This window comes from Pipistrellus kuhlii, unplaced genomic scaffold (assembly GCF_014108245.1).
Source record: "Pipistrellus kuhlii isolate mPipKuh1 unplaced genomic scaffold, mPipKuh1.p scaffold_m20_p_9, whole genome shotgun sequence".
NCBI classification, from domain to species: Eukaryota; Metazoa; Chordata; class Mammalia; order Chiroptera; family Vespertilionidae; genus Pipistrellus; species Pipistrellus kuhlii.
Window position 1 is genome coordinate 15,830,939 of NW_023425595.1, and position 23,554 is coordinate 15,854,492.

The window sequence follows — 23,554 nt, forward strand, 5'->3', positions numbered from 1 at the left end:
AAATGAAAACTCTGTGTGTGAGGTTCGTCAAGGTCAAGGGCAGCAGGAAATTAGAAGTTTACTAACTTAATTCACAAAGAAGTGACTGCTCGTGCAGATTTCCCCTAAACTAAAATAGCAGAAATATATGGATTCAGTTTGTTCAAAACTTAAATTGTTGCTTGAGTGTTTTTTTTCTGTATAGGAGAAACAAGGGTACTGCTTTTACTTAAATGAGCCTTAATTTCAGGAAAGTAAATAAACCCAAGACTGTCCAGTAACCGACTACTTACACTATTGGAGAACAAACTGACTTAGAAAATCATTACAGGAGTCCCACCTTATCCCAGGGAATACATCCAAGACCCCAGCAGAAACTTGAAAACCACGATAGAACCGAGCCCTATACATAACTATGCTTTTTTTCTATACATACATACATACATACATACATACATACATCATACATACACTCTATTGCACTTCTTTGGTGTATGCGAATTACCAGCATTACTACTCTTGCACTTTGGAATCATTATTAAGTAAAATAAAGGTTACTTGAACACAAGCACTGCGATACCACTATAGTTGATCTGATAACCAAAATGGCTACTAAGCAATTAATGAGTGGTTAGCATATATAGCTTAGATATGCTGGACAAAGGAACGATTCACATCCCAGGCAAGATAATGTTGGATTCCACAAGATTTCATCTTGCTCTGCAGAATGGTGCGCAGTTTAAAGCTTATGAATTGTTTATTTCTGGTGTTTTCCAATTAGTTTCAGGCTATGGTTGACCTCAGGTAACTGAAAGGGAAGAAAGTGAAACCAGGGATAAGGAGAACTACTGTACAAGAAGATACTGCTGGTCAGCTTCCCTCACAAAAACTAGAATATTCTTAATGATAATAATGTGTATTATTTCAAATATTTAACAATATTGGCTTCTACCTTCATGACAAAGGACATCATGAGATAACACTTGGTAATCAACAAACAGTACTAAACAAGCCTAGATGGTAATTTCAGGTGAAGAAGACAAAGAAATATCAAACTGTGCCCAATAAATCATAGTAGCAGGAAGCAGAATTCACTTTGTCAGACCATGCCAGCTTAACTTACCTTAGAAAAATGGATCCAGGAATTCTAAGTGATGCGTTAACCGAGACCTTACTTATTAGAAAGAGCTTTGCTAATAGTATAGTTATTACTCCTGTAGTTAATACATTGGATTGATTGTTGGTACCAATTGTGAGAAATTTAAATAACAAGGATATGGCATCTTAAGATCTGAGGATCAGATCAGATTTAAGAAACACTTAAATATACTTCATTGCACCTCATTAGAATGCCTAGGTCTTCTAGGAGAAAATTTTGTCCTTGGCTTGTACCCTATTTTGCCATAACCTTTATCTCTCTCTCTCTCTCTCTCTCTCTCTCTCTCTTTCTCTCACTTCCTCTCTCAAATCTTGTTTTTGTTTTTTTCCTGGCTGCCATGGCATCCCCGACCAATGAACATCCTATACAGTAGTCTGGTTTCCATCTCAATAGGCTTTGCTCCATTAATAATAGCTTTAAGGATAAAGATTTGGTCTTTAGAGTCAAATTGACCTAGTTTAGAATCCAGGCTTTACTATTCAGTAAACTTGTTAATATAATGGAACCTCAATTTCTTTAATTTCTAACCTGTGAATGAAAGTAGCAATGCTTACCTCATAGAATTGTTGAGAGAGTTAGGGTGCATATAATCATAAAACACATAGTATAATAGCCCATAGGGAAGCTCAATACCTATCCAGGTCCCTTAGATTTTCCCCCTTCTTGGATTTGCCAATCATCATTTTTGGCATAATCAACAAAATCCCTGCTAGATCTTACCTAGTTGTGAATTCAACTGCCCAAATCACTAAATATTAGAATGAACCTTGTGAATGATGATAAACTCAGACTCCATAGTATGGATTTCACCTCAAATTGGACAGTTCTAAAATTAGTATGGATGTATTTAGCAATTTTTGATAATACCTTTCCACTTTCAAGTATGAAAGTAAAAAAATACTTTGCTCAAATATAGTTTAGTGGAAATAGGCATAATTTTATTTTATCTAATGTTAGTGCTACAAGGCCAAAGTGGGAACAAACTGAAAGTCAGAGGGCTTCTAGGAGGCTTCAGAATAGGCATTTATGTGGTGTAGAAGTCAAGATACAGCCCTAGCTAGTTTGACTCAGTGGATAAAGTATGGGCCTAAGGGTCCCCGGAACAAAGGTTAAGGACACATGCCTTGGTTACAGGCTTCTCCCCAGCCCTGGTTGGGCTCCTGCAGGAAGCAACCAATTGATATGTTACTTTCACATCGATATTTCTCTCTGTCTTTCCCTCTCTCTTCAACTCTCGCTAAAAAACAATGGAAAAATATCCTCAAGTGAGGAGTAACAAAAAGTCAAGATATAAAATCTGTCCCCCACCCCAACTTAATAGGTTAAGGAATTTCATTGGTATTCCAGAGATCAGGGACTTACAAAGGAAATATTAACCTAAGTGTGAATTTATTTTTTCCTTATAGCACATGTGTCAAACACAAGGCCCGCGGGCCAAATCCGTCCCGCCAGGCCTTGCAATGTGGCCCGCACCGCGCTGTCATCACTGCACTCCGCTGCGTTTCCATCACAATGACAGTTTATGACTGTTCAGTAAACCATTCGGCCCGCGATTTAGGCTGGATTTTAGATTTTGGCCCCTTCTCTGATTGAGTTCGACACCCCTACCTTATAGTGAAGACTACACCTGACAACCCAGATATACCCACAGGTCCTTAAACTGTGAATTTCTTTCTGCTACATGAAACATTATCATAGTCTAAAAGCGGTTGTTGAATTTGGGCTATGCTGTAAGATTCTAATGTTCAATGGCAACAGGTTAAGAAAGCCTGTTGTATCCACATTCAACACAGGGACATATCAGCCTCCATAATTTGACTGATCACTTTCCCTCTCCCATAACACCACTTGGATTAGCAATGCACTTGGTTACATCTCTGACTCTTCTTTTTCTATAAATTCATGTGAACCAACTCCCACTTTCTGAATGGCACATATTTTCTTCAGATCTGTTAATATCTGTGGCTAAGTTACAGTCTATGCTAGCTCAATAGAAACCTACCGGCTTTTTAAGATATTTTCTCAACTCTAATCTCATCCATTACATATTAAGAGTTTAATTCACAAAGGCAATCTAATTTTCATGTTCTTAGGGGAGCATCTCAAGAATCCTTGACTCTCACACTAAAATTTGCTGACAAATTTTTACGTTAACAATGTGAGGGTTTACTATTATTAACTAGAAGCTTTGTTCATTGTATTTCAGAAGGCATCCTCTTAGCAAGACATCAAGAACAACCAAAATTTGCTTGAGATTTGAGTACCTCTGCTAAACCTCAATCTCCAAACATGAAAAAATATTTGACCTTCACTATTATAATAGTCACTGGTTTTTGGAAGATTTTTATTATTTTCTTTTATAATCACATCCTTCATTCTATGAATGCCAACTTGAGCAAAAGAAGGTTTAAGACTGAGAACAAAAAGATTCTGACAAGTATGGGTCACAATCTCTGTTAAAAGGTCATATCAAAGCACGATTATCCATAAAAAAAGATAATCAGTGTGAAAGTTATCCTCCTCACTAGTTTGTGTAGACAGCAATAGTTTTTCTTTCAGAATTCCCAAACTAGAGAAACACTAAAAACTTTAATGAGTATCAAACAAAACTGATTTATTATATATGGATAGTATTGGGTGTGGGTGTGTAATGGGAATTCTGCAGTCTTAAAGGGAAATTAAATTCATAGTGCCTTTGAGAAATCGATTTCTTGTTGTGTGGAGAAATGCTTTATTGATACTCACCTGTCACCATCCATTCTCATGTCCAAAGGGCCATCATTCCGAAGGGAAAAACCTCTTTCAGGAGCATCAAATTGCATGGAGGAACATCCAAGATCGAAAAGAACTCCATCCAACGTCCCTGGCTGCACTCCAGCTTTCATTAATAAGCCTTCGGCCTGGCTGAACTGGCCTAGCATAGCTTGGATCTGTTTACTGTGGACAAACCCAGGAGATGGAGAAAACACTGCTGTTACACAAAAGTCTTTTCTAAGGTCTATGGTCAATGGAAGCAGCACATCCTATTATTAAATGATTTAACCAATACATATTTTCTAAGTGCCGACTGCACGCTTAATACCATATAAAGAAAGATAGGTATGGAAACTCTGGATCTATGGTTCTAACACCAGAGTTGATTTAATGTAATTTTATTCTTGCTAATGAACACAATTTGTTTTATACCTTTGTGAAGGTATACAATAAGTTGATAAATTAAAAAATCTTCTTCATCAAACCAGGTATTTCATTTTTTTTCTTTAAAAAATATTAAATCTATGTGTCAAGAAAAGAAGCATATATAAATCTATAAAAAGAATAAATTTAGAGATAACAAATCCTGGTAAGGATGTGGAGAAAAGAAAACCCTTGTGTACTGTTATGTGAATGTAAACTAATATAGCCAATGGTATAGAGGTTCCTAAAAAAAATAAAATTAGACCTACCATGTGATTCAGCAATTCCACTTATAAGAATATAACCAAAGGAAATGAAAACACCATTGTGAACAGTTATCTGCATCCCCCCACATGTTTATAACAGCATTATTTATAATAGCCATGACATGGAAACAACTTAAGTGCCCATCAGTGAATGAATGGATAAAAAGTTACAAACTATTATTCTGCCATAAAAAAATAAGAAAATCATGACATTTGCAACAACATGGGTGAAATAATGCTAAATAAAATAGTTAAGAAAGACAAATTATTTATGATCATATTTAAATGTGGAATCTAAAAAAAGAGAGAGGAACCCAAATTCATAGAAAAAGAGATCAGATTCATGGTTATTAGAGGCGAGGGATGGGATAGAAAATTTGGATGAAGCTGGTCAAAAGGTATAAATTTCAGTTAAGTAAGTACTGGGGATGTTTGTACAACTGATAACTACTGGCAGTTTACACTGATGTATGGCATATATGAAAGCTGTTAAGAAAGTAACTCCTGCCCTGGCCGATGTGGCTCAGTTGGTTGGAGCGTCATCCCATGCACCTAAACGTCACAGGTTCAATTACTGGTCAAGGCATATACCTGGGTTGTGGGGTCAGGCACAAATGGAAGGCAGACAATGGATTTTTCTCTCTCACATCAGTGTTTTTATTTCTCTCTCTTTGAAAAAGTCAATAAATGCGTCTTCAGGTGAGGATTAAAAAGAAAGTAACTCCTAAGAACTCTCATTCCAAGGTACAGTATATATAAGTCAAATAATTATACTGTACAACTTAAACTTATACAGTGATGTATGCCAATTACAATCTCATAAATTTAATGAGTAAGCCAATTTAAATACAATACATAATAAAACAGAAATCACCAGAAAAAGATGTCAAACATCTTTAAACCAACCATGTTAACTTTCTCCACATTTTCCCTATAATTTACAATATCAATGCTATGAAGCTGCACATCTGAAGAACGAAAGTGTACCTAAAATAAATGCCTTCTTGCAGAAGCAATGTTTTAGCTCTCAACAGGGAATCTGGAGTGAATGAGCATTCAAAAATCAACAGATTGGCAAGAAGTTGGGATCACCTTGCAGCTATACTAGTTCTCCTTCCTACAGAAAATAAAATGCTGCCTTCAGGGATCTTCTGAAGCCTTAGGGCAACTGGCATGCATTTGGAAAGGGAATGAGAAGAGAAAAATTGGGCAACATTCCCAAGACCTCATTCTCTCCATCTATAGGTGAATGGGGTGAGTGTGGATTTTGGTAGTGTTGGGGAATCATAATTATGTTTTATGCATATACAGGGTATCCCAAAAAATGTATATACACTTTAACAGCTGATAGCTCAATTCGGAAAATAAAATGTATTTTAATAAACACTGCCTTTATAACTATTCAAAGTGTGTGTATACATATTGGGGGAGACACCTTGTATTATGTCATTTAAGAAGAAATTCACAGATCATTGTGTGTGTGTGTGTGTGTGTGTGTGTGTGCATGTTTTAAATTTTAATGCAGCCAGCCATTTTCAGATTCATTCACCAATTATTTGGAGGTATATAAAGATTAATAAAATGATTAAAAAGGCATGACATTCTGAGCTATGAGCTGAAAGGAAGAAATGAATAAATAGTATGCATAACGATCTGATAGGTGATAACTAACAGTGGACAGATAAACAAATTGTTACGTCTGTATAAGCATACTCGTTTTATTGCACCTTGTTTACTGTGCTTTGCAGATACTGTTTTTTTGTTTGTTTTTTTAATTAAAGTTTTCTGGCAACCTGGCATTCAGCAAACATAGCAGTGCCATTTTTCCAATAGCATGTGCCAATTTGGTGTCTCTGTGTCACTACATTTTGATAATTTTTGTAATATTTTAACTTTTTCGTTATTATTATATTTTTTACAGTAATCTGTGGTCAGTGATGTCTGATGTTACTATTGTACTAGTAATTGTTTTAGGATGCCACAAATCATACCGATGTGAGATGGTGAACTTTATTAATAAATATGTGTGTTCTGACTGCTCCATTGACAAGCCATTCTCCCATCTCATATTCTTTCGTTGGATATTCTTATTCTGTGACACACAACAATATTGAAATTATGCAGCCAATTAATTACCCTACAATGTTCCCCGAGTGTTCAAGGGAAAGGAGGAATTATTCATCTCTCACTTTAAGTGAGAAGCTATATATGATTAAGCTTACTGAGGAAGGAATGTCAATACTGAAATAGTCCTTAAGGTAGGCCTCTTGTATCAGTTGGCCAAGTTGTAAATTCAAAGGAAAAGTTCTTGAAAAAATTAAAAATGCTACTCTAGTGGAACACACAAATTATAAGAAATTAAAACAGCCTGATAGATGATGTGGAGAAAGTTTTAGTGGTCTAGATCAGTGGTCACCAACCAGTGGTCCGTAACCACTGGTGGTCTGTGAGGTCTAAAATGTTGGCAACTGCTGGTCTAGCCACAACATTCCCTTAAGCCAAAACCTAATCTAGAGCAAGGCCCTATCTCAATTCAATTCCATGAAGGCTGAGAGAGGTGAGGAAACTGAAAAAGAAAAGTTTGAAGCTACCAGAGGTTGGTTCATGAAGTTTATGGGAAAAAGCCATCTCCATAACACAAAAGTGCAGGTGTAGCAGCATATTATCCAGATCTTGTTAACATAATTAATGAAGGTAGCTAGACTAAGCAACAGATTTTCAGTGGAGGAGGAACAACTGATGGCCTTTGGATGTTAACAGCTAGAAAGGAAAAGTCAATGCCTGGCTTCAAAGTTTCAAAGGACAGGCTGACTCTCTAGGTAGGGGCAAATGCACCTGGTCAGTGTGAGATGAAGCTAATGTTCATTTACCATTCCAAGAATCATAGGGCCCTTAAGAATTATGCTAAATCTTCTCTGCCTGTGCTCTAAAAAGAAAACAAAGCCTGGATGATAGCACATCTGCTTACAATATGGTTCACTGAATATTTTAAGCTCACTGTTGAGACAAACTGCTTAGAAAAAAAAATTCCCTATCAAATATTAGTGTTCACTGACAATTTGCCTGGTCACCTAAGAGCTCTGATGGGATATATAAGGAGATTAATGCTGTTGTCATACCTGCTAACACAACAACCATTCTGCAGTCCATGGGTCAAAGAGTAATTCTGAATTTCAAGTTTTATTAAGGAATACATTTTGTGAGCTGCCATACACAGTGATTCCTCTGGTGGACCTGGGCAAGGTAAATTGAAAACCTTCTAAAAAGGATTCACCATTTTAGATGTCATTGAGAACACCTATGATTCATAGGAAGAGATCAAAATATCATCATTAACAGGAGGCTGGAAGTTTATTCCAACCCTCATGGATGACTTTGAGGGGTTTAATACTTCAGAGGAGGAAGTAACCATAGATGTCATAGAAATAGCAAGAGAACTAGAATAAGAAGTATTACTGAGGAAGGAGCCTAAAGATGTGACTGAATTGCTGCAATCTCGTTATAACACTTTAATATAATAGATGAGCTGCTTTCTTTTAGATGAGCAAAGTGGTTTGTTGAGAAGGAATCTACTTCTGGTGAAGATATTATGAAGACTATTAAAACGATAATACAGGATTTAAAATATTACATAAACTTAGTTGATAAAGCAGCAGCAGGGTTTGGAAGATTGACTCCAAATTTTAAAGAAGTTCTATTGTGGGTTAAATGCTACCAACAAGATAGTATGCTATGAAGAAATTGTTTGTGAAAAAAAGAGTCTATCAATGCATCAAACTTCACTGTAGTCTTATTTTAAGAAAATGCCCCACCTCAACATTCAGCAATCACCACCTGACCAGATCAGTCAGCAGCCATTGATAATAAGGCAAGGATTCCAAATTGCTGAAGACTCAGATCATGATAAGCATTTTGCTTTATCAGAAATGTATTTTTAAATTATAATATGTAGATTTTTAGACATAATACTATTGTACATGTAATAGACTACAGTATAAACTGGGAAACCAAAAAATTTACAGTATATGCAATGGGAAACGGTTGCATATACATACTGTAAATTTCATTTTATTCATTTTATTGCAGTGATCTGGAAGCAAACTTGCATCTTTCTGAGGTATGCCTGTATTTGGAAAGTATGGATTGAATGCTAATACTAGCATTAGAAAGAGAAATAAATGAATCTTGGGGTTGGGGGGCAATTCACAAATCATTCATTCCAATTATTTAAGTGATGTTGAATATTTTCTCTCTCCACCATCGCTGCTAGGTAGGGGGAAAAAGTCATTGTTTTAAACACCTCCCATTCAACTCAATGGTGAGGAAGGGATTCCCACTCTAGTATTATGGAAATGGCCAAATACAGGGCACCTGACACTGCACAGATAAGATGGACAGGAGTCTATTAATCTCATATACTCACAGCCCAGGAGAGGAAAATAACACATGCCATACATAGCTAAATGGAGGTTACACTCAGGAACAGAGTAGACAACCAGAGGCTGTGAGAAGCAGGTTTTTTAGTAGCAAGAGAGTGGGGTCTCCTTGGTTCTCATGGGATGATGTGATTCACTTTATTGAATAATTTGATGGCTGGCAGGGTACTGACACCTGCTATTCAGGAATAAGCAGATATTGTGCTTGATCCCTTTGATAAGGAGGGTTATTTGATTATGAAAGCTTGTAGGTAGGAGTAGAGTGGGAAGAACTTACGGCTAGGCTATTCCGGGGTCTCACAGTTCTCCCAAGATCAAGAACTCATATTTGGCTTTAATTTTAGACCTCATAGCACAGAATGCATGAAAACCCAGTAATAAGAATTCACTAGTTTTGTGTGTTGCTTTTTAAAGCTAATTCTCTTTTATTTAACAGCTGTCTCCTTGCTAGTTCTATTGTCCCTGATATCAGTCCATGTAAAACAACTGAAAGCCTATAACCCAAGGCAGCCATTCACATATATACAATTAGCTACTGTAAGTGATATTTGTTACCTTCCTCTTAGTTGCCAATCTTCTTTTTGTTTCAATAGGATCTCAAAACTTCAGCCATGTATTTTGTGAGAGACTGAGCATATCTATGATATTTACCTCATATTGGCTATGCTCAAATATTCAATCAAACACACATCTAAAGATTGATGTCATGTACTTTGTAGATATGTTTAATATTAAGTAAAATACATCATTATCTTCAGTAATGTGGGTGTGACTCATCCAATTAGCTGAAAGAATTTAAGAGCAAAAACTGAGGTTTCCCACAGGAAGAAGACATTCCCTCATGTCAGTTTCCAGCCTGCTGGCCTGCCCTACCAATTTCAGACTTGCCAGTCCCCACAATTGTGTGAGCCAAATCCTTGAAATAAACCTCTTTATATATGTATATATATGCACACACACATGTCTGTGTGTATATTGTATTGATTTTTTTTCTTGAGAATTCTGATAGATATACTATCTCAATTGAAAAAGGTTTCTGGTAAGCTAAGCTAATTTGCACACACTAGGTCCAAAGCCTCTGCAATTTGTTCAGAGACTGGCATGTGTGACAACTCTGGCTGATGAGATACAAGAGATATCTGCTAAAAATTGGAAGGAAAAATTCTTTCTCCCAATGAATTACTCGAAAAACAAAAGTTTTTCGGAATTTCACTGATATGAAAGAAGCACACAGCCCTGATTATCACCAGCAGAGATGATGACCCAAGGAAGGAAAAGGGTGGCAGTAGTTTTAGCCAAACCTTAAAAGACAAAGTAGAGAGAAAGAATTACCAGGCCACTACATTGAACCTCACCTAATCCAACTTGTTTATGAACTTCTGAGTTATATGAACCCATAAATTACCTTGATTATCAAAACCCACTTGACTTGGTTTTTCTTTAACCTTCTATGAAAAACATCATAACTATTATAGCTATCATGGTCCTCAAGTCTTCTTTTCTCTAAATAAAACAACTAATTTCTTCTGCTATTCTGCATACAAAAAGTCTTTCACTGTGCTAGTTGCTCTTTTTTGAATGTGTTCCAGTTTGATGATGTTCCTAAATCTATAATAAATGCCATAATGATCAGTATAGAATAAAGTAAATTCTTGCCCCTCTTGTTCTAGTTATTATATTAATACAGCACAAGATCAAAACAGTTTTAGAGCTTATTTCACAATGTTGACTTATACTGTCTAATACCCTGGATTCTTCTTCATGTACACCACTGCTAAGCCTGTTTCCTCTATAACTGTACTAGCACAGTTTTGCTTCATTTAACTGTTTCAGACCTAAGTACAATTTGTAGCCTATATATTTTCTCCCATCCAAGTACTAACCAGGCCCTGTACCCTATATATTTTCTATAGTCCTTTTAGAATCAAGATATTACCTTTAACCATAGAAATCTTTACACTGCAGCAAAACTCTCAGATAAAGTATAGCTACTATCCTGCATGACACTAATATACTTATAAAATAAAAATAATATTTTATGAGATATTTGCATTCTTGAGTGCCCTCAAACATAACTGTTTAGTATACAATACTCATATTGTTTTTTGCCTCACTATGAGTAAATAACAAAAATGTAATCTTTGTGGTACAAAACTCAGCATAATGACATATAAGTATGAGATTATCATATGGAAGAAAAGTAACATGAGGCCACACTATAAAGTAAACCATGTGTTTAAGGCAGAGTTTTCTGATGCTACATCACTCATGTTTCTACAGTTCTCAGAGAAAAGAAATCATTTACAAAGTTTACTGACCAATCTGTTGAAAACTTAGCCTTAACTTCAGAACCTAGAGAATTATTTTATATTAGAGGCCCGATGCATGAAAATCGTGTAAGAGTGGGCCCTTACAGCCGTGGCTGCCTTGTGGCCTTCCCTGGCCCTCCCCCAGCCGCCACTGGTAGTTACAGAAGGTCACCTGGAAGGTCATTCCACCTTCTGGTCTAATTAGCATATTAGCTCTTTATTATATAGGATTATATAGGATATGTAATTATATTGTGGCTAATTTTCCTGGACAGGCAGATGACCTGCCCCCTTTTCTTTTTCTGCCTTTCTTTCTCCTCTCTTTTCTCTCTCAGGTCCTCTCTTCACATTCTTTCTCCTCTCCCATCTTCTTTCTTTAAAATTTGAATTTTCAATATTTTTGCATATGCAATTTACAAATGTTATAAAACAAGTAACAGAAAAGTATGAACTAGCCAGGAAGGATCATGGTGGTCACAAAAATAGAGCCAAACCAGGATATGTAGCCATAACTACTAGGACACAATTTGTTCAGATCACTGTCATCATCCTTTGTCATTACCCTTGGCTCCCCCTGTTGAAAGTAGAATGCAGCTTATGATTCAGAGCACATGCTATAAGAGAATGGTTCTGCAACCCAACCCCAAGCAAAGTCAATGTGCTTAGCAATAGATTACCAGTAATACCTTAGTTTTTGGAGACCATTTTTTTTTCTTTGACTATGATTAGTATTAACATTGACTCTGACAAGTCAACTGCACTTGGAGTACATGTTATGGATCTATTTTATTATGAAGGACTAATGTTTTCTAGAATGTATTGGGACTTATGATGTAAGAGTAGCTACTATGCACTGTGTATATTTGATTTAGGATTGACATGGAACTTCATCATTCTTCTAACTGCATATAGTCTAATAGTAGGGGTTAAGGATAAATTACCCCTAAAATTATAAACTAGATCCAACTCACAGGTTGAACATTTTATAGTCAAGGAGAGTACTTATTCATCTTAACCTTAGAAACATCAAATTCCACAGCTTACAAAAAGCTATATGTAAAAAGGCACTTTTTGTTGCCCTGGGATAAATAATTTTTTTTCATAGGGAGAAGAGTTATTTGTGTAGAATCAGATTTAAACACACACACACACACACACACACACACACACACACACACACGGGCTGTTGAATAAAACAAGTTTAAAAATGTAAAGTTTGGACATAACTCTTCACAAAAAAACTCTGCATTTGGAGACTAACTCTAAGATAAACTAGGGGAGGAAAACATCACTATTATTTCTATTCTCGTAAGATTTAACACTCCTTTGTCTTAACCCAAAATATTAAATAAACACTTTACATCATGATATACCTTTAATCTCAAGTACAGTAATTTACCTTGCCATAATACACAACTGACAAAAATATACAAATAGTCCACAAAAATGACTAATAATGGTCTTATTTCTCTCTGAATCATTTAACTGTTGCTGTGTGACAAACTATCCCAAAAGTTAATAGTTTAAAACAAAAACACTTTTTTAGCTCATATTCTGTCAGTTGGCAATTGGGGTTGGGCTCAGTTGGTGATTATTTTTATAGTGAGTTGATTAAGGCTCAGTCTCACATGAACTCACTTACATGTTGAGAAGTTGGCTGGGATAAAGAAGATAACTGAACCATGTGTCTCCAGATATTAGTCGGCTAGCCCAGGTTTCCTCAGAGTGGTCTAGATCCAAAAGTAGCAAAGTGGAACAACCCCAATTCGCAAGCACTTTTGTCCCATATTCTATTATCCCATTAGTCAAAGCGAGTCATATCTCAGTTCCTATTCCAAGACTATGAAAATAGACTTCACCACTTGATGAAAAGAGGAAACATTACAAAAGAATACATACAGAGAAGAGAGAAATTACAGTGGGTATTTTTGCAAATAATATACCACACTCTTTGTACTTAGGAGTGAAATTAAAAGTAGTAAGGAGAAAATAAAAGTTTTCTCCCTAATTTTCTAGATTCTCCTCTGCTGATTGAGTCCTTTAAAGCATAGCTTCCTCTTAAAATCATCACAGGAATGCAGTGGTGGCTGGTGGTTGATGCTATTGATATAATTCAGAAGTAGACTAAGGTGCTAGGTTCTGGTGCCAGAATACAAATCTGGGCAGAGGCCAGCAGGAGTCTGTGGCACAGAGGTCTGGAGAGGACTAGTGTATGATAATCAGGGAGAGAGTGGCAAGTGGTTATAGGGGGTTTGTGAGAAAGCCAGGTGTGTGGACCTGGTCATATTACTATCAAGTAAATGTGGCAGTAAATCGGAGGCTTCTAACTGTTGGCCAGACTTTTCCTGAAAAGAACAAATAATCTAGTTGTGAATAAACTGCAGTCCTGGACTGGGATATGGGAAGAGATTCAGGCATGAGAGAATAAGTTAGACATTTATTAGAACTGGACTAGTCACTGGAACCAAGGCATTATGCCAGGATCAGCTTCAAAAGCAACTTGATGTAGGTCAACTAAACTATACACTAGCTATCATAAATCATTATCAGGAACCCTGCAGTGAAATATGAGGGTGCCCTGAACTAGCAAATGGCTATGCAGAGAACTCTGATCATGTGGACCAGAGTGACAAGCAGAACATAGAAAGCAGAACAATACTAACATGTCTTAAGAAGCTTCCAGGAAGAGTAACCAGATAATTAAAGTTTGTTTCATTGAACTTAACTGAATCCAGGGTTCACTTCATCATACATTGAATCATTCATTTTGTGAGTGCATCTGGGGCATACCTAGCTAATAATATTCCACAAGCGAATGTAAGAGCCAAATCCAAATCATTTTCTGGGTGGAAGGTCTGCTTACTGTGCGGATCCAAGTTTTCCTCATATTAGTATCAGCCTTGGTCCATGGAAATCTCAGTATGCTACCTATTTTCCAGTCATTAAGCTTTATTGGTCTGTAGGCACAAATGAGGAGCCATGACTGCTTCTACCACTTCATTAAGCCTCCCAACCAAGCAATTCAGAGGGAGCCAAAACAGTGGATGAAACGTGAAGTTCATATTTAAACAACGATAAGAACAAACATTGGGAGAGTGCTTTCTGTGTGCCAGACTCTGGTGAGTGCTTTCTTACTTATGGGTTAGTAATAATTAATGTCGTTTTTAAACATTCGTTTAAAATCTTGCTTGGCGTTGACTTGTATTGACATAACCTTCAAACACGTGGTATCTACAGAACATGTGAAGTGCAATTAACAAGTTTTGCTTGAAAAAGTTTGTGTTTGGTTTGGTTTTTGTTGCAAAACTAGGGCTAAGAAGATGGCGGATGAAGAGCATATTCGGCACTGCATGCTTTACGAGTTCCAATTAGGAAGAAAAGCAAGTGAGGCTGCAAAAAACATCTGTAGTGCTCTTGGTCAAGATGCAGTTAGCGCCAGAAAATGCCAGCGTTGGTTTGAGAAATTTCGCGAGGGAAATTTTTCATTAGATGACAAGAGTGGTCGAGGCTGTGTGTCCAATTTTGATCAAGAAGCTCTTCAAGCTCTTTTGGTGCAAAATCCTCAAATTACCCAACAAGAGCTTGTGACAACTTTAAATTGTTCACAAAAAACAATTTCCAATCAATTGCGTGCACTTGGCAAAGTCCAAAAGTTTGGAAAATGGGTTCCTCATGAGTTGACCGACAACAACCGTAATCAAAGAGTCACAATTTGCAGTTCGCTCCTCTCTCGTCAAAACCGTTTGCCTTTTTCAGAGCAAATTGTTACCGGAGATGAACAATGAGTGCTGTATGTTAATTTGAAAAGGCGGCCTCAATGGTTGGACAAAAATGAGGCTCCGCAGCCCACGCCAAAACCTGACTTGCATGCGAAAAAAGTGATGTTGTGTGTTTGGTGGAATTTTAAAGGAATTCTTCATTATGAACTTTTACCATCTAACCAAACCATTACAAGTGCAGTGTATAGTGCCCAATTGGAAAGGTTAGCCCAAGCTTAAAGAGAAAAAGAACCCGCGCTGATTAATCGGAAGGGTGTAATTCTTCACCACGATAACGCACGACCGCATACTGCAAGAATCACTGCTGAAAAACTGCGCCAGTTGGAATGGGAAGTTCTCCCTCAACCTGCATATTCTCCTGATATTGCCCCTTCCGATTACCATTTGTTTCGTTCTTTGCAAAACTTTCTTCTTGGAAAAAAATGTAATAATGAAGAATGCCTCAAAAATGCATTGACCGAATTTTTTGCATCAAAATCACAAGAATTTTACAACAGAGGGATTAAAATGCTTCCTGAGCATTGGGCACAAGTAGTAGAAAACAATGGCAACTATATTGTTGATTAAATTTTGTTGTATTGTTTAAATAAATTCGATTTAAAAAAGTATTAGAAAACAACATTAATTATTACTAGACCTAATATTAAATCACTTCCTCCTCATGATAACCCTGTGAGGTAGGTGACAATGTAACTCATACTGCAGAAGAAGAAATAAGTACAGAGAGGGAAGTCACTTACCAAGGTCAATTATTAAGTGTTGGAATTAGAATGCAAACCCAGTCCAGTCTGGCTTCATAGTGTATGTTCTTGAACACTACACTGTAATGCCTCATGAGTTTCCATTTATTTAGTACCATTTCAGAACTCTAACTCTTCACTATTATGACCTCATCATGATCCACAAATTTGTCTATATTTTTAAAATGCTTTAACTGTTTCAAAGGTTGTGTCACCTCTTCATACCTATAGGTCTGCAGATTCAACACTCAAATATTTGCTGAATAAGGATTATCTACCAGGTATTGGACACAGGAATGAAAAAATGAATAAGAGCACACAATACAGAAAGGTACACGTACAATGTACATAAATCACCAAGCAAATGTTTTATTTTTTCCTAAAACAACAGTGGTATAGTGGAAAGGGGAAATAGCATCACCAAGCTTACCTTTAAATCTTGACTGCTACTAATTACCCCTGTGTATTTGGATAGGTTATTTCATGTCCCTCAGTTTCAGCTCCCTATATCTCGTGGTATTTAAGTCTTTCCCCTCTGAGGCAGCTTGGTGTAGTATAAATATTTCAACAAGTTCCGAAGTCAGATTGAATCAGACTATTAACTTTCTAATTATTTATTCCCTCAAGACTCAGAATCCTCATTTGTACTATGCAGACAACAGAGCAACTTCAATCTCACAGAGCTTTTAATTAATGTGCATGAGAATATCTACGAAAATGCCTAGGCATAGGAAGGCCCTCAATAAATGTTACCTCTCTCCCTCTGCTCCAAGTTGCTTTTCTTCCCTTAGATACATTGGTTATCATCTGATAACTGCTAGTTGGGATTTGGAAGCAATGGCAAGGATTTGCACAAACATATTAAATGCAGGGCATACAGGCTGTAACCTTTTAACTACAAAGAATTTTTCTCCAACTTCTTTTATGTGCCTATAGTGGGCTATATTTCTCCTCCCATTTCACCATGCCCCTGTTATAGTTTGAGAACTATTCACATTTTGATATGTTAATGTTTACCATACCACACACAGCTCTTTGAAGACATAGTTTATATATATCTCCAAGCTGTTTTAATTTTCATATTAATTATGATCACTTTTAAACATCATTAAAAGATATCCTTGCTCAAAATCTTTAATAGAATATTTTTTACTGGCCATTTTCTTTCCCTTCAGGAAATACTTTTTAAAAATTGGTTCAGTCATTGATTCACAACTCACACCTTGAATAAAATACATTTCAGAAATGATAAAATGCAGCTGTATTTCTATCTCTCAGTAATCCTTTCAAAATTTATTCAGTAGAGTCATCTTCCTCTGTTCTGGAAAGCCTCATAACTTTTCTACTCACTAATAGGTAACAGATAATCTTATGGCTACCGTGAGTTATAAAAATAGCTCAGAAATTCATATCTAGTGCTCAACTACAAAAAAAGAATAACAAATGAATACCTACTGAACAAATGCTAAACGTCAGGCACTGTTCTAGACACCTGGGATACAAACAAAACAGACAAAATCCCAATGATTACTGAGTTTATTGACCAGGGGGCAATCAAAATCAATATATTCAAAGACTTCTAATTCTGTCTATAGCAGACAGAAAACATCTCACTAAAAACATTTATATCCTTAGTGTTTAAATCCCATTCCTCCCACCCCCAATTAATATTCATTTTATTTGTTCTCTTCCTGTCCATCTCCCTTCCTCTGTCATACAATACTGTACTGTTAAATGCTTGGTGATAATTTCTTCTTCTAGACTGCTATATAGCTTACTGATTCATTTGGCACATACTCCGGGCTGCTTTTTAATATTATTTATTTTTTTATGTAGGTATCCTGATGCCTCTGAAACAAAAACCTAAGTTTCTTTAGGATCATATGGATTCCGTTATACTTTTTTTTATATGTAGCTCCTAAAAAAAACTACAAGTGTGCAACAAACTTTTTCTTGGATAAAGATGGTGATGATTTTGGGAAACTTTAATATATGTTTAAGGCATCAAAATGAGAACACTTAGTATTAACTCAATGTTCTTTCCATCATACATAAATGTAATCAAATGCTAAGGAAGAAATGTAAGATACATAGACAGGCTTTAGAGGAAGAAATGATTATGTAGTATGTATCCTATAAGTTTAATTTTATATAATTGTTATGAGGACATAAATTTTAGACATGAGTTTTTTCACATTTCCAAGAGTTATGACAAGTTTCCTGGATCCACCTTATAACCACAGCCAATTAATTTTAAAAAGTGTATTTTAAGTTTATGATACCTTGCCACCCACAATATCATGGAGGTACTTAAAAAAGAAAAAAAATGCTATCATGTTCTATTAAGACAGAAAATAAAACTCACAATTCATACCAATCAAATCTAGGGAACTCAGTTATGGTCAATATTTAATTCACTAAAGAAGACAACCTTAAAGGACTTTACTCTGAAGGATGGTATTACAATCACAATACAAATTAATATTTTTATTTATTTTAGAGAGGAAGGGAGATGGTAAAATAAACATCCATGTGAGAATGAAACATCAATCAGCTGCTTGCATGTGCCCTGGCTGGTGTGGTTCAGTTCGGTGAGCATTGACCCATGCACCAAAGGGTCACCAGTCCAATTTCAGTCACAATAGTATTTAAACAAAATTCCATTTTGGAGTATTCTTCAAAATGTCTGAGAAAAAGGGTATTATATTTTGTACACAAAAAGATTTCTTTTATGTACAGTCTGTGTTTTTCTAGGAAACAATTATCATATTGCAATTGCAAAATGCCTTTAAGATGCTCCTTCCTTGATTTATAATATGTTTGGCTCCTGTATAGTGGATAACTTCACTCCATTCTATCTTCTTACCTAATTTTCTATAAAGCTGAGTGTGACAACTGGAATAATAAGTGTCTATCTTTCTGGGCAGCACTTTCTAAAACTTACATCTTCTGAAAGTAATTTAGATGAATTCAGTTTCTAAATAATTGCCATGCATATACACTGCCAAAATATACCAATGATTCTATTGGTTATTCAGGAAATTCTATCACGACTTTGACATTGTTTTAAATATTTGGCATTGTCAATTCAGGGTGTTTAGATGACTGCCTTTATCTAGATCTGAAGGGGCCAAATCACTTAATCAAGAGGTATCTAATTAAGAGTGAATATCACAATCATCTGGAATTATGGGTGTTTAATTACCAATTTTAAACATCAAGACGTATGCTACATGTGAGGGATTTTCCTGAATGCTTCTCATTCATAGCACTTTCTAAGGAGCAATGAATAGATACAGCCAAAAATAAAAGAGGTTTAAGCATTTGTACACAGACTATGAGGAATGGTAAACTCTTGATGCTGATGATAGTTTTGATAAATTAAACTAGAGGCCCAGTGCACAAAATTCAGGCACTTGGTGGTGGGGGCAAAGGGGTTCCTCAGCCCAGCCCATGCCCTCTCATAGCCTGGGAGCCCTCGAGGAATGTCCTACTGATGTCAGCCAGCAGGCAAACATCCCTTTAGGCGTCCTTAGTACTGCCGCAGAGACCGGATTCTGGCTAAGCGGTGCTCCCCGTGTGGGAACGCACTAACTACCAGGGGGCAGGTCCTGGGTTGAGTGTCTGTCCCCTGGTGGTCAGTGAGCATCATAGTGACCAGTTGTTCCATTGTTCAGTAGATTTGCATGTTAGCCTTTTATTATATATTGAATAGTATATAAACAACAAGCATAAAGTATATGAGTAAGAAAAATTAAATGCTTACTATTATGGTAAAGGATAATGCTTTCACATAAGGTGAGAGATGAAATTACTAGGAACACTAAGACTTAGGAAGTAGGTGTGTATGCTTCTCCCTCCCAGAGAGAAGAGAGAAATTCCAGCAGCCAGGTCACCAGCACAAAGTGGTGTGGGGGTACTAATCTGTCACATAATAACTGTCCTAACTCCAAGTGTGTACATCTACAATGACCAAATCACCCTCATCTCTTTTGATAGATAAAATGGCACCTTAAATTAAGTTTTAAATAAAGAAATAAAATCACTCAATACAACCAAGTATTTAAAAACAAAGGGAAGCCCGGCTGGTGTGGCTCAATGGTTGAATGTTGACTTATGAACCAGGAGGTCACAGTTCAATGCTTGGTCGGGGAACATAACCAGGTTGCAGGCTTGATCCCCTCTGTCGGGCATGCAGGAGGCAGTCAATCAATATTTCTCTCTTCTCATTGATGTTTCTATCTCTATCTCCCTCTCTCTTCCTCTCTCAAATCAAAAATATATATTAAAATGTAAATAAATAAAGAGAAAATGTCTGATGGAAGTCAGCAGTGGTTTTCAAATTAAAAGAGCAATCATTAGCTCAAAATTCAGACCATTAAATCTGACATTTGATTTTTTTAATTAATGTGCATTTTAACTACTCTGATATACTTGCATTTATTTTCATATAAAATAATATTTAATTATAAAATAATGTTGACCTTAACCAGTCAAATTGATGCCTTAGGAAGACATACCGAATTTTCTAGCAGAATTGAGTACTCACTAGCATATTCAAGTGGAGCATCAGAGAAGGAAAAGGCATGTGGATTTTTCTCCGGGTGGCAGTTCTCATTAGCTTCAAGCCTCAGTGTGGTCATTATGTAATATGACAAAAAGATTATGGCAAAGAGCTACTGGTTTTATTCTAAGGAAAAGAAAACATGACCTTTCTGACCTCTTGAAAAATGTTCATTAAAACTTAAAATGGATAGTGTGAGATTTTAGTGGAATTTCATTGCTTTTTTTTTTTATTTAAAGTTCAGAGGGAGTAAGAAAAATTCATTGCCTCTGTAAATGCAAATTACTTAGCTGAGTGTGTGTCAGAAGAAAATTTCTTTTAGCCATACTATTTTCCAATAACCTGTCTCCAAAAGGGCTCTTCTGGACTTTTCAGTTGCTAAGTTTTATTCCTTTGACTACTGTGTATCATCTCTCATTTTAAAAGAATGTTGGGAGGTAATCTCCTAAACTAAGCATGAATTTAGTTTATGTATATCTGGAGCACTGTTACTTTTCAAAAGGGTGATCAGGTGCAAGGCTGGAAGTACAAAGTCAGAATAATCTCTAGAATTTGATTTTTGGGGTCACATTAATGTTCAATACTGATATGTTTTGGTTTACAATATTTCTAATATTTCACTTCCTACATTTTTTTAAAACATTTTATTGATTTCACAGAAGAGGGAGAGAGGTGTAGAAACATCAATAATGAGAATCACTGATTAGCTGCTTTCTGCATGGCCCCTACCGAGGATCGAACCTGCAACCAGGCATGTGCTCTGACTGGGAAATGAACTATGACCTCCAGCTCAACCACTGAGCAACACAGGTTAGACTTACTGACTTCCTACATTTTTTTTCCACCCCTGGGTTAATCTTTTTTTTTTTTTTTTTTTTTTTAAATCTTTATTGTTGAGCATATTGTAGATGTTCCTCTTTTCTTTTCTCATTGCCTCCCTCCACCTGGTTCCTGCCCTGTCCTAAGTCTACACCACCCAATGGTCTGGGTTCATAGGTAATGCATATATGCATACAAGATCTTTATCTTTTTCTGTCCCCCTTCCCTGAGAGAATTGTAAGTCTGTTCCATTTCCATGCCTCTGATTCTATTTTATTCCCCAGTTTATTCCGTTCATTAGATTTCTCATTCGTTTATTTTGATTTTTTAGATTCAATTGTTGATAGCTATGTATTTGTTGCCATTTTATTGTTCATATTTTTAATCTTTTTTTCTTCTTCTTCCTTTTCTTAAAGAATACCGTTCGACATTTCTTATAATACTAGTTTGGTGGTGATGGACTCCTTTAGCTTTTTTTATTTGTGAAGCTCTTTATCTGACCTTCAATTTTAAATGATAGCTTTGCTGGGTAGAGGAATCTTAGTTGACTTTGCTATTCATCACTTTGAGTATTTCTTGCCACTCCCTTCTGGCCTGCATAGTTTCTGGTGAGAAATCAGCTGACAATTGTATGGGCATTTGCTTATAGGTAACTAACTGCTTTTCTCATTACTTTTAAGATTCTCTCTTTGTCTTTAGTCCTTGGCATTTTAAGTATGATGTGTCTCAGTGTGGTCCTCTTTGGTTCCTCTTGTTTGTGACTCTCTGTGCTTCTTGAACTTATAAGTCTATTTCTTTCATCCATAATGCAAATAGTGATATGCTTGAAGTTGTCCCAGAGGCTCCTTACAATATCTTTTTTCTTTTTGCTCTTCTGGTTGGGTGTTTTTTGCTTCCTCATGTTTCAAATTGTTTGATTTAATTCTCAGAATTCTCTACTCTACTGTTGAATCCCTGTATATTGGTAGTATACTTTATTTCAGTCAGTGTATGCTTAGTTTCTGACTGGTCCTTTTGCATTTTTTGGCATTCTCACTAAGATCCTTGAAGATCTCACTAAGTCCCTTGGAGGTTTCTGAAAGATTCTTTAACTTCATAACTTGTTTTGAACTCTATATCCTGTAGTTTGCTTTCTTCCATTTCTTTCATTTGTGGCATGTTCCTTTGTCTCCACATTTTGGATGCTTCCCTGTGTTCGTTTCTATTTATTGGGTAGAGCTGCTATTTCTCCTTGAGTTGACAGAATGGCCTTGTATAGTAGGTGTCCTATAAGGCCCAGTGGCTCAGCCTCCCCAGTCACCTGAGCTTGGCACTCTAGGTCGGTCAATCCCTTTGTGGGCTGTGAGCACAGTCTTATTTCTTACAATCTTAACTTGAAATACAAAGCATGAAAGATTTTTAGATGTGGTCTAGTGTGCTAAAGTTTATACTTCTAATCTATTTAATAACATTAATAAGCATATACTGATGAAATAATTAAAATATTTTAAGGACTTAAATACTATGCCAATTACATTTTATTATTCAAAGATTATTAAAGTTTAGAAATATATATATATATTCAGCCACTAAATATATCTATATATGACATATTAAATTATTTTAAAACCCAGAGACTAATTGTGGCAATGGCTCCATAAAAATAATACTAGTTCTTGGTCATAATAGATTTAATCAATTTTATAATTTCTTTTCATTTAAACCCTATATTACATTGCAGAAAGTAGGGCCTCCTGATAACACTGCAAATATAAATACAGGCAGTCCTCTGGTTACAACGATGTATGTCCTCAGGGATGGACTGTGCCCTCTTGCAATCCGGGACCCCTCAGGGGATGTTAGAAAGCCAGTATCAGCCTGATCCCACAGACCAGGCCGAGGGACCCCACTCGTGCACATATTCATGCACCAGGCCTCTAGTTTTAAAGAAAATCAGTCTGCTTTAGACATTTTCTGAACATTTCTGTGTATTGGGTACTATGTTAAATATTAGGCCAACAAAAGAAACACCTAGTCCCTGCTTTCAAATACCTCACAGTAGATAATAGTGCCCAACTTAATGATTCACAAAATGTTTTTACCTTAGGTGATCACATTTTAACCTTCATCACAATCTTATAAATGATATAATAATGTAAAACCTTTATCCTCCATATATAATTATTAAAACTTTGAAGATAATTTTTATACATCTTTTTATGTGATTACCTAGCACCATAATAGGAATAGAATGGGCACTCAATAAGTATTTAATGAGTCAATTGCTCAAGGTTACACAGCTATAGTGGTAACGCTAAGAATTAAACTCAGGTCAACCCCAAGACCA

The 23,554-nt window shown here is 36.1% G+C and overlaps 1 protein-coding gene across 4 annotated transcripts in view; it reads right to left on the bottom strand.

Moving 5' to 3' along the window:
* Positions 1-23,554, bottom strand: part of METTL15 (methyltransferase like 15) — a 148,295-nt gene that overhangs the window by 26,373 nt on the left and 98,368 nt on the right. For all 4 annotated transcript variants that reach the window (XM_045577551.1, XM_036427579.2, XM_036427577.2 and 1 more), the window contains exon 4: positions 3,884-4,075. In XM_045577551.1, coding sequence (XP_045433507.1) covers positions 3,884-4,075 — 192 coding nt within the window. The remainder of the gene's footprint in view (positions 1-3,883; positions 4,076-23,554) is intronic.